Genomic DNA, 15,675 nt, shown 5'->3' on the forward strand with positions numbered 1-15,675 from the left:
CTGCGGAATTTCCAGCCTCTGACCTACTCTTGTAGCCACAATATTTATACGGTTGGTCTAGTTCAGTTTCTGGTCAATGGTAAACCTCAGGATGTTGATAATGGGGGATTCAGCAATGGTAATGCCATTGATTGTCATGAGATGGTTAGTTTCTCTTGTTAGATATGGTCATTGCCTGGTACTTATGTGGTGCAAATGTAACTTGCCACATCAGTCCAAGCCTGAATTTTGTCCAGATGTTGCTGCATATGGACAGGGACTACCTCAGTACCTGAGGAGTCATGAATGGTCCTGAACATTGTGCAATCATCAGTGAGTATCCCCAGTTTTCACCTTAAGATGGAGGAAGGTCATTGAAAGAGATAAAGATAGCTGGGCCTAGGGCACCACCCTGAGGAACATCTGCATAATGTCCTGAGATAGATGACTGGCCTCCAACAACCACAACCATCTTCCTTTGTGCAAGGTATGACTCTAACCAGTGGAGAGTCTTCCCCCAAATTCTCATGGACTCCAGTTTTGCTAGTTCCTCGATGCGACACTCAGTCAAATGCTGCCATGATGTCAAGGGCAGTCACACTCTGCAATCACGCTCACCTCTTGAGTTCAGCTCTTTTGTTCATGTTTGGACCAAGACTATAATGAAGTCAAGAGCTGAGTGGCCCTGGCAGAACCAAAACTGAATGTCAGTGAGCAGGTTGTTGCTGAGTAGGTGCCATTTGAAAGCACTGTTGATGACCCCTTTCATTACTTTGCTGATGATCAAGAGTAGACAGTTGGGGTGTTAATTGGCCAGGTCGGATTGACCTGCTTTTCATGCCCAGGACATAACCTGGGCAATTTTCCACATAGCCGAGTAGGTGCCAGTGTTGTAGCTGCACTGGAACAGCTTGGCTAGGGGCCACAGGTAGTTCTGGAGCACAAGTCTTCAGTAGCACTATTGTCGGAATATTGTCAAGGCCATAGTTTTGCAGTATCCAGTGCCTTCAGCCATTTCCTGATATATGGAGTGAATTGAATTGGCTGAAGACTGGCATCTGGGGATCTCAGAAGGAGGCTGAGATGGATCATTGACTCAGCATTGAAAATGGTTGCAAATTCAGCCTCACTTTTGGCACTGATGTGCTGAGCTCCCCAATCATTGAGAATTGGGATATTTGTGGAGCCTCCTTTTCCAGTTAGTTGTTTAATTGTCCACCACCATTGACAACTGGATGTAGCAGGACTGCAGAGTTTAAATCTGGTCCGTTTGTTGTGTGAATGCTTAGCACTATCACATGCTGCTGATGCTGTTTGGCACACAAGTAGTCTTGTATTGTAGCTTCAGGTTGACAGCTCATTTTTAGTTATGCCTGGTGCTGCCCCTAGCATGCTCTCTAGCAGTCTTCATTAAACCAGAGTTGATCCCCTGACTTAATGTCAGTGGGGAATATGCCGGATCATAAGGTTACAGATTGTGGTTGAATACAATTCTGCTGCTGCTGATGGCCCATAGTGTCTTATGGATGCCCAGTTTTGAGCTGCTGGACCTGTTAGAAATCTATCCCGTTTAGCATGGTGGCAGTGCCACACAACACGCAGGGTATCCGGTATCCTCAGTGTGAAGATGGGACTTCATCTCCACAAAGCTTGTGCAGTGGCCACTCCTATCAATACTGGTGGATGTATCTGCAACAGTTATATTGGTGAGGATGAGGTCAAGTAGGTTTTTCACTCATTAGCCCCCTCACCACCTGTCGCAGACCCATCCTAGCAGCTATGTCTTTATGGGCTCAGCCAGCTCAGTCAGTAATGGTGCTATCAAGCCATTCTTGGTGATGGACATTGAAGTCCCTCACCCAGAGTACATTCTGGGCACCCTCAGTGCGCCTTCCAAGTGCTGTTCAACATGGAGGAGCACTGATTCATCAGCTGAGGGGGGCGGTAGATAGTAATCATTAGGTGGTAATCAGCAGGACTTTTCCTTGCCCATGTTTGAGTTTATATCATGAGGCTCCCTGGGGTCCAGAGTCAATGTTGAGGACTCGTGGGGCATTTCCCTCCCGATTGTATACCACTGTGCTGCCACCTCTTGTTATGTGATGGTGATGTCTGGAACATTGTCTGAACGGTATGAATTGGTGAGGATGACTATGTCAGTCTCTTGCTTGATTAGTCTGTGGGACAGTTCTCCGAGTTTTGGGACAAGCATAGTAACAAGGACTTTGCAGGGTCAACAGGGCTGTTTGTATTGTTGTCATTTCCGGTGCCTAGGTGAAAGCCGTGTGGTCCGTCCGATTTCATTCCTCTTTGACTTTTCTGTAGCAGTTTTATGCGACTGAGTGGCTTAGAACCATAGAAAAGTTACGGCACAGAAAGAGGCCATTCAGCCCATCATGTTTGCAGCAGCCAAAAAAAAGAAAATGGCCGCCCATTTTTAATCCCACTTTCCAACGCCTGGTCTGTAGCCTTGCAGGTTACAGCACTTCAGGTGCAGATCCGGATACCTTTTAAATGAGTTGAACATTTCAGCCTCAACCACCAATTTAGGCGGTGAATTCCAGACGCCCACTACCCTCTGGCTGAAAAAGTTTATCCTCATGTCAGCTCTAATCCTTCTACCAATTACCTTAAATCTATGCCCTCTGGTAATTGACCCCTCAGCTAGGGGAAACTAGTCTTTCCTATCTAGGACCCTTATCATTTTGTGCACTTCAATTAGGTCACTCCTCAGCCGCCTCCATTCTAAGTAAAACAACCCTAGCCTGTCCAATCTTTCCTCATAGCTACAATTTTCAAGCCCTGACAACAGTCTTGTAAATCTCCTCTGTACCCTCTCCAGAGCAATTATGTCCTTCCTATAAATTGGTGACCAGAACTGTACACAAAATTCCAACTGTGGCCTAGCCAGCATTTTATACAATTCCATCATTATATCCCTGATTATGTATTCAATACCTCGTCCAATAAAGGAAAGCATTCCATATACTTTCTTTACCAGATATCCACCTGTCCTGCCACTTTCAGAGACCTGTGGACATGCACTCCAAGGTCTCTAACTTCCTCAACCCCTCTCAATATCTTCCCGTTTATTGAGTATTCCATTGCATTGTTTACCTTCCCCAAATGCATTACCTCACTTTTCCAGATTGAGATCTATTTTTCCACTTCCCTGCCCACTCAACCAAACCATTGATATCATTCTGGAGACTACAGCTATCCTCTGCACTATCAACTACACAGCCACTTTTTGTGTCATCTGCAAAATTCAAATTCCAAATCATATATCCCACATTTAAGTCCAAATCATTAATATAAACAACAAACAGCAAGGGCCCCAACACTTGAGCCCTGTGGAACACCACTGGAAACCACTTACCATTCACAAGAAACACCCACCAACCTTTACCCTTTGTTTCCTGTCGCTGAGCCAATCTTGGATCTAAATTGCCACCTTCCCCTGTATCCCATGGGATCTCACTTTTTTGAACAGTCTGCCATGTGGGACCTTGTCAAATGCCTTACTAAAATCCATGTAGACAGCATCCACTGCAGTACCCTCATCAATCCTCCCTTGTTACTTCCTCAAAAAATTCAGTTCAGTTAGTAAGACACGATCTTCCCCTAACAAAACCATGTTAACTATCCCTGATCAATCTGTGTCTTTCTAAGTGACAACTTACCCTTTGTCTCAGAATTTATTCCAATAATTTTACGACCACCAAAGTCAGACTGATTGGCCTATAATTTTCAGGCCTATATCTCACACCCTTTTTAAATAATGGTACAGCTTTTGCAGGCCTCCAATCCTCTTGTACATCGCCTGTATCTAGTGAGGTTTGGAAAATGATCCTCAGAGCATCTGCTATTTCCTCCCTGGCTTCCTTCAACAACCTGGATACAATCCATCTGGCCCTGGTGATTTATCCGCTTTCAAGGATGACAGGCCCTCCAGTACTAGAGTGTCTGCATTGTCTCTCTCAGTGAAAACAGAGACAAAGTACTCATTGAGAACCCTGCCCATGTTTTCAGCATCAGCGCACAAGCTACCATGTACAGCTCTGAGAGGGTCCTACCCTTAATTATTCTTTTGCTCTTAATGTACTGATAAAACATCTTTGGGTTATCTTTGATTTTACCTGCCAATGTTTCTTCGTATCCTCTCTGATTTCCTAATTTCCTTTTTTACATCACCCCTGTACTTTCTATGCTCCTCTAGGCTTTCTACAGTATTAAGCTTTTTGTGACTGTCATAAGCTTTCTTTTCCTGCTTTATCTTACCCTGTATGCTTCTGGATATTTAGGGGCTCTGGATTTGGCAGTACCACCCTTTTTCTTTGTGGGGCATGTTTGCATTGTGCCCGTAGAATCTCGATTTTGAATGCCTCCCACTGCTATGCCAGTTCACAGGGCCATTAAGAATCAAACACATTGCTGTGGGCCTGGAGTGACATCTAGGCCAAAGCAAGTAAGGATGGCAGATTCCCTTTTCTAGGGGACATAAGTGAACCAGATGGGTATTTTTTTTAAACAACAATTGACAATGATCACCATTACTGATCTAGTTTTTAATTTCAGGTTTTATTGGTTGAATTTAAATTCCACCAGCTGCCATGGTGGGATTTGAACCTGTGTCCCCAGAGCATTAGCCTTGCCCTCTGGATTGCTAGTCCAATGACATTACCACTATGCCACGGCCTCCCCCCAAACTTGTGCTGCAATATCAGGCATAGCAACAAGTAGGTGATTAATTGTACGTTCAGCATGGTGGGTGTTTATCTTCATTCACATTGAATGCCATAACATGTGCCTGGTATCATGATGTTGATGCATTTCTCAAAGCTCAGGGGGTCACTGATAGCCATCCTTTCTAACCAGAAGCTGTTGGAAGATGTGAATGTGGCAAGGGTACCAATTGTACACAGCATCTGGGCTGTGTAGCCTGCTGAGGTATGGATATGTATTCAATACAATGGAAATCTTGCATGGTTGTCTAGCAGGGCAAGCAGTTGACATCTAAGCTTTGTAGCTTGTGCATGGCATGCAATAATGAATCAGTCTCATCACATCAGATTCTTTAAAGCATGCCACCTTTTCTTGCATCCGAGTTCTATATTAACTCCAGACAGCACTCAATCTGGCTGCCAGCCTGCCATCTTTTGCTCAATATGGTACACTGATCTCCTTTACAGTAAGTGCCTTCTAGGTCCCAACAGCAAGTCTTGCACCCAGTTTGTTAAACAGCATATCAATTTTGCCTGCCATGAAACAAGGTTGGAGGGGTGTACCATTCTGTATTTATTCTCATTCACTATTTTAAGTCTCTCTAGTGTGCTGTCTTTGAATCACAACCACTGGATGTCTCAAAGTGCTTTACAGCCAATTAAGTCCTTTTGAAGTGTAGTCACTGCTGTAATGTAGGAAACACGATGCCCAATTTGCACACAGGAAACTCCCACAACAGCAATGTGATAATGACCAGATAATATTTTTGGTGATATTGGATAAATATTGACCAGGACACCGTGGATAACTTCCTTGCTTTTCTTCGAAATTGTACCAAAGGATCTTTTATATACCAGAAGAGGCAGAAGGGACCTTGATTTGCTGCACATCTGACAGTGCAGCACTCCCTCCGTGCTGCACTGGAGCTTTGATTTTTGTGCACAAGCCCTGGAGTGGGACTTGAACCCACAACCTTGTGACTCTCAGATGAGAGTGCTACCAACTAAACCACAGCTGACACATATCCACCTCATGGAAATGTTAAAAACTGTTGTGATTGAAATAAGTTCCAAAAAGTTTTGTCTCCTTACATGAGGCCATGTGTCGTTAAGTTTAAGCAGCAAACCATCATGTTAGCAAACCCCCTCTGCAAGGCCCAAACTGCACAGGGAGCATATGAAAATTATTAAAATTAGTTGACCTTATTAAATCTGGTGAGCTCTCTCCAGCTACATGAATGTATTCACAAGTGGACATTCTCAAGGTCATTTCTTCCTTCTCAGTTACTCAATAGGACTAAGCAGCTGCATTCTTCTGAAATTATGTTCCGAAGAGTAACTATGCTTAAAGTTGTTCTGCTATTGCATCTTTAAATCAATGCAATAAATTATGATGCAAATTTCATAAAGGAAAATTATCGGCGCCCCCACAAATTTATCTTTTTCCCACCATAGGAAGATATATTTTAGGTTGATAATTGCAGAAGATAAGCAATATTGTTGGATGAACTTTTCTTGACAATTTTTATTTCATGCTGTGCAATTGACAAAGCTATATAGCAAACTAATCAAAAAACCTGAACGAGTACTAAATTACAGCAAATAGCCTGGCACTGCTCCTTGTATCCCAAGGAGACAGGCTGCTTGTGGCTCTGCTCACAGCTTGCCTTTCCAATAAGACCATCCCAATTAAAACCTTCATGAGGTGAGCCTGCTACTCTGCTTTGGGTAGACCTAAAGTGGCGAACCTAAATTAAGCACATTTTCAAGTCCTTAACAGTAGAACAGGCGGATGAATGAGTCCCATGTGCACATTAATGGGCATGGAGGACTTTGTCTGCAATGGGATTTGACACTCCTGTAGTCATGGTTTGGTTTGCCATTGCATTGGGTAAAAATTGCCAACCTGTCAAGATTGTGCAGTTATCAACTGCACTGACTATCTCATGTTAAAGATGACATGCACAGCCAGGGACACTGAGAAGTCCTATGATGATGGATAAGTGGCATCAGAGACAAGGCTGTGAACCTGGCAGTCTCTAGTCACAAATCTGCATGTCAGTGGTGGATTCCTGATGGTTGCTCAGCTCTTTGATTTGGGACAGAAAAGCTCTCCAGCAGCAGTATCCATGATTGAGCAGTCCTTTTTGAGGAGGTCCCTGCTCCCCTCACTTGAGAAAAGAGTTAGAAAATGTACCTGAAGCATTGGCTGTCCCAACCGGGAAACTGCATCCAGTGGATTCACCACTCTTGCAGTCAAAAGTGCACACAAGTGGAAAAACACATGAAATTTGGTACCTGAAAAGTGTGTATCTTTATGGATAATCAAAACAGTGAATGCCCTGAAAGAAGACTCATCAGTGCCAGACTCAATTCTACTGAGAAAAATAAAGAACTCTCGGACCTTTTAACAAAAATTTGGGAAGAAGTACTACCTCATGATTTCTGCATTGCCATCGTTATTTCACTTTTCAAGAATGACTAATTCATTTGTGGAAACTTTGGAGGCTTATCCCTTCTGTCTACTGTGGGGAAGATTCTCACATGAATCCTCCTGAACGGCCTCCTACCTGTCAGCGTAGACACCCTTCCAGCGACCCAATGTGGTTTCCAGCCATCCAGGGCAACCATCTTTCCTTGACAAAGCCAAGAAAAGTGTCTGGAATGTCATAAAGAGTGCCTGCAAGGCCTTTATTGATCTGTCAAAGGCCTTTGACTCCATCAGCCCCGAGGTACCTCGGTATGACAGCAAGCCTGCTTTGCAATGGATTGGGGACCGAGCCCTTCCATATCGGGATGGGCATCAAGCAAGGCTGTGTGCGCCAACTCTTTCACTGTCTACCTAAGCCTAGTCAGTGAACTCATTCGTGACCAAGACTAAGGTAATCTTTCAGCATATCCACGACTTACAATATGCCAACGACTGCCCACATTTTAAGCAATATTCAGACAACCCTCAGCTTCTTCAACTCCCCAAATCAAAATGTTCTCTCATTCAACATGAGCAAAAACAAAATCCTCCTCCCAGCCCTTGCCCAGTCAAGCACCTATTGTCATTGATGGGGGGACTTCAGAAGTCATTGAACACTTCCCACATCTTAGCAGCTACCTTTCTCAAAATGTCACCATCAAAGAGGAGATCCAGCACAGAATTGGCTGTGGCGGTGCAGTCTTCCAAAAATTGCTCAACCAGATCATCAGCAACAGATCTCCATAACAGGACAAAGGCTTTAGCCTACAACGCTGTTGTTGTCACCACCCTTCTATATCTTCTATGTGGCAGTGAGACTTGGGTCACCTATCAAAGACATCTCCAGGCATGGGAGAATTTTCATCAGTGGATAAGGTCAAGTGGCAAAACAGGTGAACAAACTCCAGCATCCTTACCAAAGGCAAATCCTCCAGCAAGCATAAGCATGTGAAATCAGCTCCCGTGGTCTGGAAACTGTTTCTGCATGCCAAATAATTGGCTTCCGAAGCAGATCCTCTTTTCACAACAGGAGGGTGGCACCTGACCTCAAGGAAGATGGAGAAAACGTTTTCAGGACACTGAAAGCCTCATCAGAAAGGGATCAAATTGACATTGGTGCATGGAGGATCTTACCATAAACCATACCATGTGGCACAGCCTCATCAAGCAAGCCGTAACACAGTCAGAAACTGACCGCACAATATCTTCTGCAGAGAAGCAACAAAAGCAGGAGGAGAGAGAGAGCTTAACCCTGGCTTAAGAATTCCCCACCCCAACCCCACCTTCTCAGGGCTACTTTTGTTCTTCTGCTCAAAGAACTGTGGCTCCACAATTGGCCTGCTGAGTCACCTGAGGATACACAACTCATGAAGCCTAGCAGACATCATACTCGTTTCAAGGGACTGACAATGATAATGATGACAGCAACAAATATGCACACTCTCCCATGGTGAATGAGCTGTATGTACAACACCCATTATAAATTTTCCACTATTATGATCTCTGCCACTGAAGGTGGTCTGTTTATCTGTAAGCAATATATCCCAACAAATAAATGGACAGATTTCAACAAAACTTGCTGCACAGACAGATAGGGCATGGTCCAAGGAAAAACTGATTAGTTTAGGTGAAGATGTGGATCCAGATTCGGATCCTGAACTTTTTTAGAGCGTCCAACCGTTAACATTGTGAAATGGGGCACATTGACCTTTTTTAAGAATGTTGTGGCTTGATTTAGAATGCTGTAGCTTGTCTCAGCTGCTGTGGTGCAATTTGTCACAACTGTCAAAATTGTTTTTATTCTTTCAGGGGATGTGGACTTTGCTGGTTTGGCCAGCATTTATTGTCCATCCCTCATTGCCCTTGAGACAGTGGTGGTGAGCTGCCTTCTTGAACCACTACAGTCCATGTGGTGTGGGTACACCTGCAGTGCTGCTAGGGAGGGAGTTCCAGGATTTTGACCCAGCGACAGTGAAGGAACAGCGATATATTTCCAAGTCAGGATGGTGAGTGACTTGGAGGGGAACTTCCAGGTGGTGGTGTTCCCATCTATCTGCTGCCCTTGTCCTTCTAAATGGTAGTGGTCGTGGGTTTGGAAGGTGCTGTTAAAGGAGCCTTGGTGAATTCCTGCAGTGCATCTTGCAGATGGCATACACTGCTGCTACCGTGTGTCAGTGGTGGAGGGAGTGAATGTTTGTGGATGTGGTGCCAATCAAGCAGGCTGCTTTGTCCTGGATGGTGTCGAGCTTCTTGAGTGTTGTGGGAGCTACACTCATCCAGGCAAGTGGGGAGTATTCCATCACACTCCTGACTTGTGCCTTGTAGATGGGGGACTGATTTTAGGAAGTCAGGAGGTGGATTACTCGTCGCACTATTCCTAGCCTCTGCCCTGTTCTCTAGCCATAGTATTTATATGGCTAGTCCAGTTCAGTTTCTGGTTAATGGTAACCCCCCCCAGCATGTTGATAGTGGGGGATTCCATGATGATAATGCCATTGAACTTCAAGGGGCGATAGATTCTCCTTTGTTGGAGATGGTCATTGCCTGACACTTGTGTGGTGTGAATGTACTTGCCACTTGTCAGCCCAAGCCTGGATATTATCCAGGTCTTGCTGCATTTTGACATAGACTGTTTCAAACGTGGACAGAGTTTTCAGAGCAGGCTGTTAGATGTGAATTGGCCTGAAGCTTTCTCAGTGAAATTATTTCTTTTTCAGCTTTGTAGTTAGAGCATCAGCCAGGCAGGAAAGAGTCTCAGGGTAGAGCTGTGTAATTGTAATAATGTTGAGTTCACACAGTATGATGGAGATATGGCTCTGCTGAGTACCCTCTTTGCTTGTGTCCATTTTATAATGCTGTGGAGTCCTGGTGCTCATCTTGTTTCATATTTATATTTTATGCTGTTGCAGGACAATCAAAACACGCCATAACTCAATGGAATAAACTAACTGGTCAGCTTTTGATGGCTGTGTTACGAGGAGGGATTATTTATGACAAAAACTGCCTGCTTCCCTTCTCATTCTTACTGGAGAGTGTTAAGAAGCAGGCTGTAATTCTGCTTATTCATTGTTGTTAAGAGTATATTGTTTAAATCTTGCCTATTTTTGAATTTATGCTATTCGGTCTAAATACATCTATTTATAATACACATTCTGGATACAGTGCTTTCTTAGCTCACAGTAAATTTACCATCTAGCATTTTGTTGCTCTTAACTGTTCTCAAGCCTGCATCGATTTTGACGCAGTCGTGTCAGTTAATTGGGAAGGCTGTTGGGCTTCACTGAAAAGGATTTTTCAAATGAAACTGTCCTTAGGACTAAAGAATCTAAGTATTATTAATATTCAAATCAATCTTGATGGCTACCTTTTTTAATACAGAAAAGTTGACAAGCATTACAGACAAAACATCTTAAATACATAAAACGAAAATTAACAATGACTAAAATTTTCTTTAAGCAACTGCAAAACAAAGCAAGAAATTAATCATATCTCACATCAGTTAGGCCCACATTCAAAATAAGTTAACAAATAGCATCCTGGAATGCTTGTTTAAATTGTAATTATCAGATGAGGTGTTGCATTTCCTAAGAATGAAATTTTTCTGTTAATTTCACCATTTATAGATGTTCAGGCTGTCCATTTATTTCCAAACAATAAACTAATCGCTCCGACTTTCTCGATCTGCCTATGCATTCATTTAGTTATGAATAGATCTTTGATTTGTTCATGGATATATGGCTTTACAAAGATCTTTTTACTGAGTATTGAAAAGACAATGCTAAGGTTATGGTGGACTTGGTTTAATTGCTGTAATTATTGGGAAACAAAGGAAGCTGTTTTATAAAACAACCAGGATGTTATTTTTAGAATGGTAAATTTTAAAAAATGTCTAAAACAGGGCATTAAAGTAATTAGTAGTAACTGTAGTTAAGTCAGTTACTTCTTTTGAAAATGTTACCCTGAAGCAAAAACTGAAGTTGAATAAGTAAATTCATTTTAATCTTTAATGTGACCATAATAATCATTGAATTTTAAAGCACAGAAGGAGGCCGTTCAGCCCATCGTGTCGAAACCGACTGAAAAAGACCTATCCGACCTAATCACACTTTCCAGTTCTTGGTCTGCAGCCTGTAGGCTACAGCACTTCAAGTGCGTATTGAAGTATTGTTTAAATGCAATGAGGACTTCTGCCCTACCACCCTTTCAGGCAGTGAGCTCCAGACTCTCACCTCCCTCTTGCTGAAAAAAAATTTGCTCAACCCTCCTCTAATGCTTCCACCAATTATTTTAAATTAATGTCTCTGGTTATTGACTTCTCTGTCAAGAGAAATAGGTCCCTTCCTATCCACTCTACCTAGGTCCCGAATGCACCTCAATTAAATCTCCCCTTAGCTTCCTCTGTTCCAAAGGAAACAATCTCAGCCTATTCTATCCTGTAGCAGCTCTTTGAAAGAGCTAATCAATTAGTCCCACTTCCCTAAAGAAAAAGGAAAATACCTGGGAAAAACTCAGCAGGTCTGACAGCATCTGCGGAGAGAACACGGTTAACGTTTCGAGTCCGTATGACGCTTCAACAGAACTAAGGAAAAATAGAAGAGGTGAAATATAAGCTGGTTTAAGTGGGGGTGGGACAAGTAGAGCTGGATAGAGGGCCAGTGATAAATGGAGATAGCCAAAAGATGTCAGTCCCACTTCCCTGATCTTTCCCCATAGACTTGCAAACTTTTCCATTTTACTTTTGAAAGTCACAATTGAATCTGCTTGCACTGCCCTTTTCAGCAGTGCGTTTCAGATCCTCATAACTCGTTATGTAAAAAAAAGACACGAGCTAAGTAGTCATTGCATTTCCTGTATTGAATACATGGGCAACAACTACAAAAATTGGCCAAAGTTCCCATGAGTGGCAGAAAATACGTATACAATAAAGACAGACAACCCTGAAAAGCACTTGGGTGATTACAAAGACTTTATTCATATTATTTTTCCGCATTTTTTAGTTTCCCTGATAATTTATCAACTAATTTTAAGTAAACATAAATTTATTTAAAAATGTGTTGCCTGTATATTTTTTAATGTTGTAAGCCAAGTTCAAAGTCTAAATGTTGGAACAGTGAGTGGAATTAAAATTAATGCTTAAAGCTTTGCTTCTGACTAAAAACTTATTAGGAACTTTGGCTCCAAATGAATTCCAAAATGTTTTTTAAGAAACTGAGCAACGCTGAAGTCATTTGCTTAGCACCATGTCATGGTGACCTATTTTGTATTTAGCTAAATTAAAATTTAGAGGACTTTTATAAAATATGTTTTGCCTCTCAGCCCAAGTGCTTTACTTTGTTGCAACAAGAAAAGTGAGCCTAGAATGTGCAATGTAACATCTAAAAACCTATTCTCAGACAATATCATCGAAACTCATACAATCTCATTGAAGTAAATTAATTCAATTGCTAGATAGAAAAATGTTTACAACTGAAAAAATCGTGTTACTTTGCATTTATAATATTTACATTGTTCTTTGTCTGTATAATTGTTTTAATACTCAACTATTCCAAAAATGCACGTTCAGATTGGATTTCAACTGGTTTTCATAAATGGATTGAAAGCCCAAATTCTGTTTCGATGCCATTTCTTTACATTTTGCATTGTTAGAAGCTGTTTAGCTTTTAAAATGCCTATTTCCATTTGGACATATTTGTTTCCTTTATTTTAAATACTTTCAGCTCCAGTATAGCATAGCATTTCATTATGATCTATGCAAAAATGCAACAAAAATATAACTTTCAAACATTCGTGTAGGCTTAGCCTATCTTTTTCATATTACCTGAAAAGCTTCGACCAGCACAATATGATCCACAGAGGCAAGTAAGCTTGCAGGTGCTGGCACAGTTACTGTAGGCTACTTCTTTTACAGTGATTTTCTTTTAAGAATAATGCAAATTTTTAAAAAATGGATTTTGCAAGAAAGTAATATTGTTGGGAACAATTTCCAGATTAGCATTAACTTTTGTGCTAGTGGAATTGAGTTATTCCTAAAGGCTTTCCACTCTTGGTTGTCTTGGTATTGCAGTAACAATCACAGAATCTCAGCGACGAGGGGGTGGAGGCACAGCTGGTAATGGCTGCAATTGCAGTTGGTTGTATGTGTCTTGTGTAGCTGCACTCAGATCCTGCAAGATAATTTCATTAAATTGTTAGCTAATTGGGCATATCAAAAAGAAATACTTTTCTGCGAAATTATTTTTCACTGCAGGGATAATTCTTTGATGCCTTGCAGAAAACTCAGGCTTGCAGAGTGTGTTGGTCAGAGATACTACAGGTGTATAGCCCTGATTTTCCACCAGACACTGCCTATGAGCATTTCACCCCACCATGAGCACAGGATTACGGAAAATTACTTTGTTTAAGGCGTTTCTGTTTTTAATTATCTTTCATATAGGGAGGGAATACAAGTTTTCTCATTCAAATAGCTGTGGAACAGTGATTGTGTAAAGAATACAGTGTAAATCGAGTGCATAAATTAGGAATTTGGTGAGACTGGGAATTTGGCGCAGGAGGGGAAGGAGTGTTTGCTCTATTGCCTCTAACACTCATTGGTTTATGTAAGTTTCAGGCAGTGACTATTTAAAGATTTTGTCCAAACTAAAAAGTCAGTATAAATAATTTAGACTAAGAAATAGCAGGACAGGTTGTGTGTCTGTGGTAGTTTGTGGACAGCAAGACTGTCCCAAGTGAGTACGCCTGCAGCAGATATCTCCATTATGAATCTCCAGTTCTAGAGTCATTGAGCTGGATTGCGAGTTGGAGACACTCTTAACACATAAGGGAGGGGAACAGTATCTGTATAGTTTGTTCCAGATTTTAGTTACATCTTAATCATAAAGTTATAAGAGAGGCGTGGGTTCAGAATGAGGTTGGTGTAACCAATAATATGTTGAGTAAGGGGATCACAGGTGAAATTGGGAACAAGGAATAACAGAAACTAATCCTATCCAACACAGATGATTTAATTATTACAGGTGTGGATGAGAATTAAGACAGGATGGACAGCCACAACGTGGACCATGGCATTTTGCAAGAAGTGGCTGCCCAAAGGAGGGAAGAAAAAATGGATAGTTTACTATAGTAGTTATAGGGAATTCAATAATTCTGGATACAGATGGCATACTTTGTAAATTGGATTGAGAGTCTCGCATGGTATATTGACTTCCTGGCATCAAGAGTGAGGGACATTTTGCATCAATTTGAAAGGATATTGGAGTGGGAGGGGAAGAATCTAATCATTGTGATCCATGTTTGGACAAACACATTCAGAACAGTAGGCAAGAGATCAAGTTTGGAGAATGCCAGGAACTAGGAGCTAAATTAAAGAACAGGACCTCGAGGGTTATAAACCCTGATTACCATCTGTACCACAAGCAAATTGGCATAGAGACAAGCAGATTAGGGAGGTGAACATCTGATTTAAGGAGTGGAATGAGAAACAGTACTTCCATTCCATGGGGCAGTGGGACAGGAAGGGACCACTGGGATGGACTCCACTTGAAACAGGCTGAGGCCAGAGTACTAGCAAAAAGAATAAATTGCACAGTTGCAAGTCTTTAAACTAGTAAGTGTGCTGGGGTGGGGGCAAAGATGTTAAAGGCAACATAAATAATAGTTCAAAACCAAGCAAAAGCAAAGAGTAGAGTAACTGGAAATTTATGTTTTAGACGCAACAGGTAAAAGGAAAACTAGAAGATGTAAACTTTTTAAACAGGAGAAATAAGAAATGTATGAGTAAAGCATTAGAGCAGAAGCACAAGTCAGGGTATGCGGCCCAAGTAAGCATTCTCAAACAAAGAGATGGAGTGCAAGGAACAAATTGAGTGAATTGCATATTCAACTTTGAGTATATGAGAGATGCAAAACAGTTATAAGGTAGCATATTTTGTTTCCATTCGTAAGGTCTATGGGAAAGGCAAGGAAAATGGTAGAGGGAGTGGGGGCGAGTAACCTTAGTGATTAAGGATGAAATAATTTCAATGAAGAGGATGTATCAAATGGTAAACAAGCAGACTTTATGGATAGAATTAAGAAATTGAAAAGGTTTTAACACTAGTGGGAGTTGATTATAGTCCCAATGGTAGCTGTGAATTAATAGATTGTATAAATGCAGACATTAAACAAACATATAGTCAAGGCTAAGTGGTTTTAATGGAAGATCTTGGTTTATATAGATTAGATAAACAATAGCATATGTCAGAAAAATTGTGAATTTCTTGTGTGAATTTCTTCTGCAACAGTGTGTTCCAGAACCAACAAGGGGGCAGGCCAAATTAGATTTTGTATTGAGCCACATTTAGTTAACAGCCTAATGGTGCATGAATATTTGTCCAGTAGTGATCATAATATGGTTCGGTTCAATGTGGTGTTTAAAAGGGAGGAATACAAACAGCTACTAAGATTCTAGATTTAGGTAAGGGTGAGGTGACTTCAATGGAATGTGACAGAGACTCCACAGTCAAA

The 15,675-nt window shown here is 41.5% G+C and overlaps 2 protein-coding genes across 5 annotated transcripts in view; one reads left to right on the forward strand and one right to left on the reverse strand.

Moving 5' to 3' along the window:
- Positions 1-15,675, forward strand: part of LOC121290366 (POU domain, class 2, transcription factor 1-like) — a 260,691-nt gene that overhangs the window by 227,641 nt on the left and 17,375 nt on the right. The window lies entirely within an intron of this gene.
- Positions 10,527-15,675, reverse strand: part of cd247 (CD247 molecule) — a 141,238-nt gene continuing 136,089 nt past the window's right edge. For all 3 annotated transcript variants that reach the window (XM_041210753.1, XM_041210755.1, XM_041210754.1), the window contains exon 8: positions 10,527-13,337. In XM_041210753.1, coding sequence (XP_041066687.1) covers positions 13,254-13,337 — 84 coding nt within the window. In that variant the 3' untranslated portion in view covers positions 10,527-13,253. The remainder of the gene's footprint in view (positions 13,338-15,675) is intronic.

This window comes from Carcharodon carcharias, chromosome 18 (genome assembly GCF_017639515.1).
Source record: "Carcharodon carcharias isolate sCarCar2 chromosome 18, sCarCar2.pri, whole genome shotgun sequence".
Classification (NCBI taxonomy): domain Eukaryota; kingdom Metazoa; phylum Chordata; class Chondrichthyes; order Lamniformes; family Lamnidae; genus Carcharodon; species Carcharodon carcharias.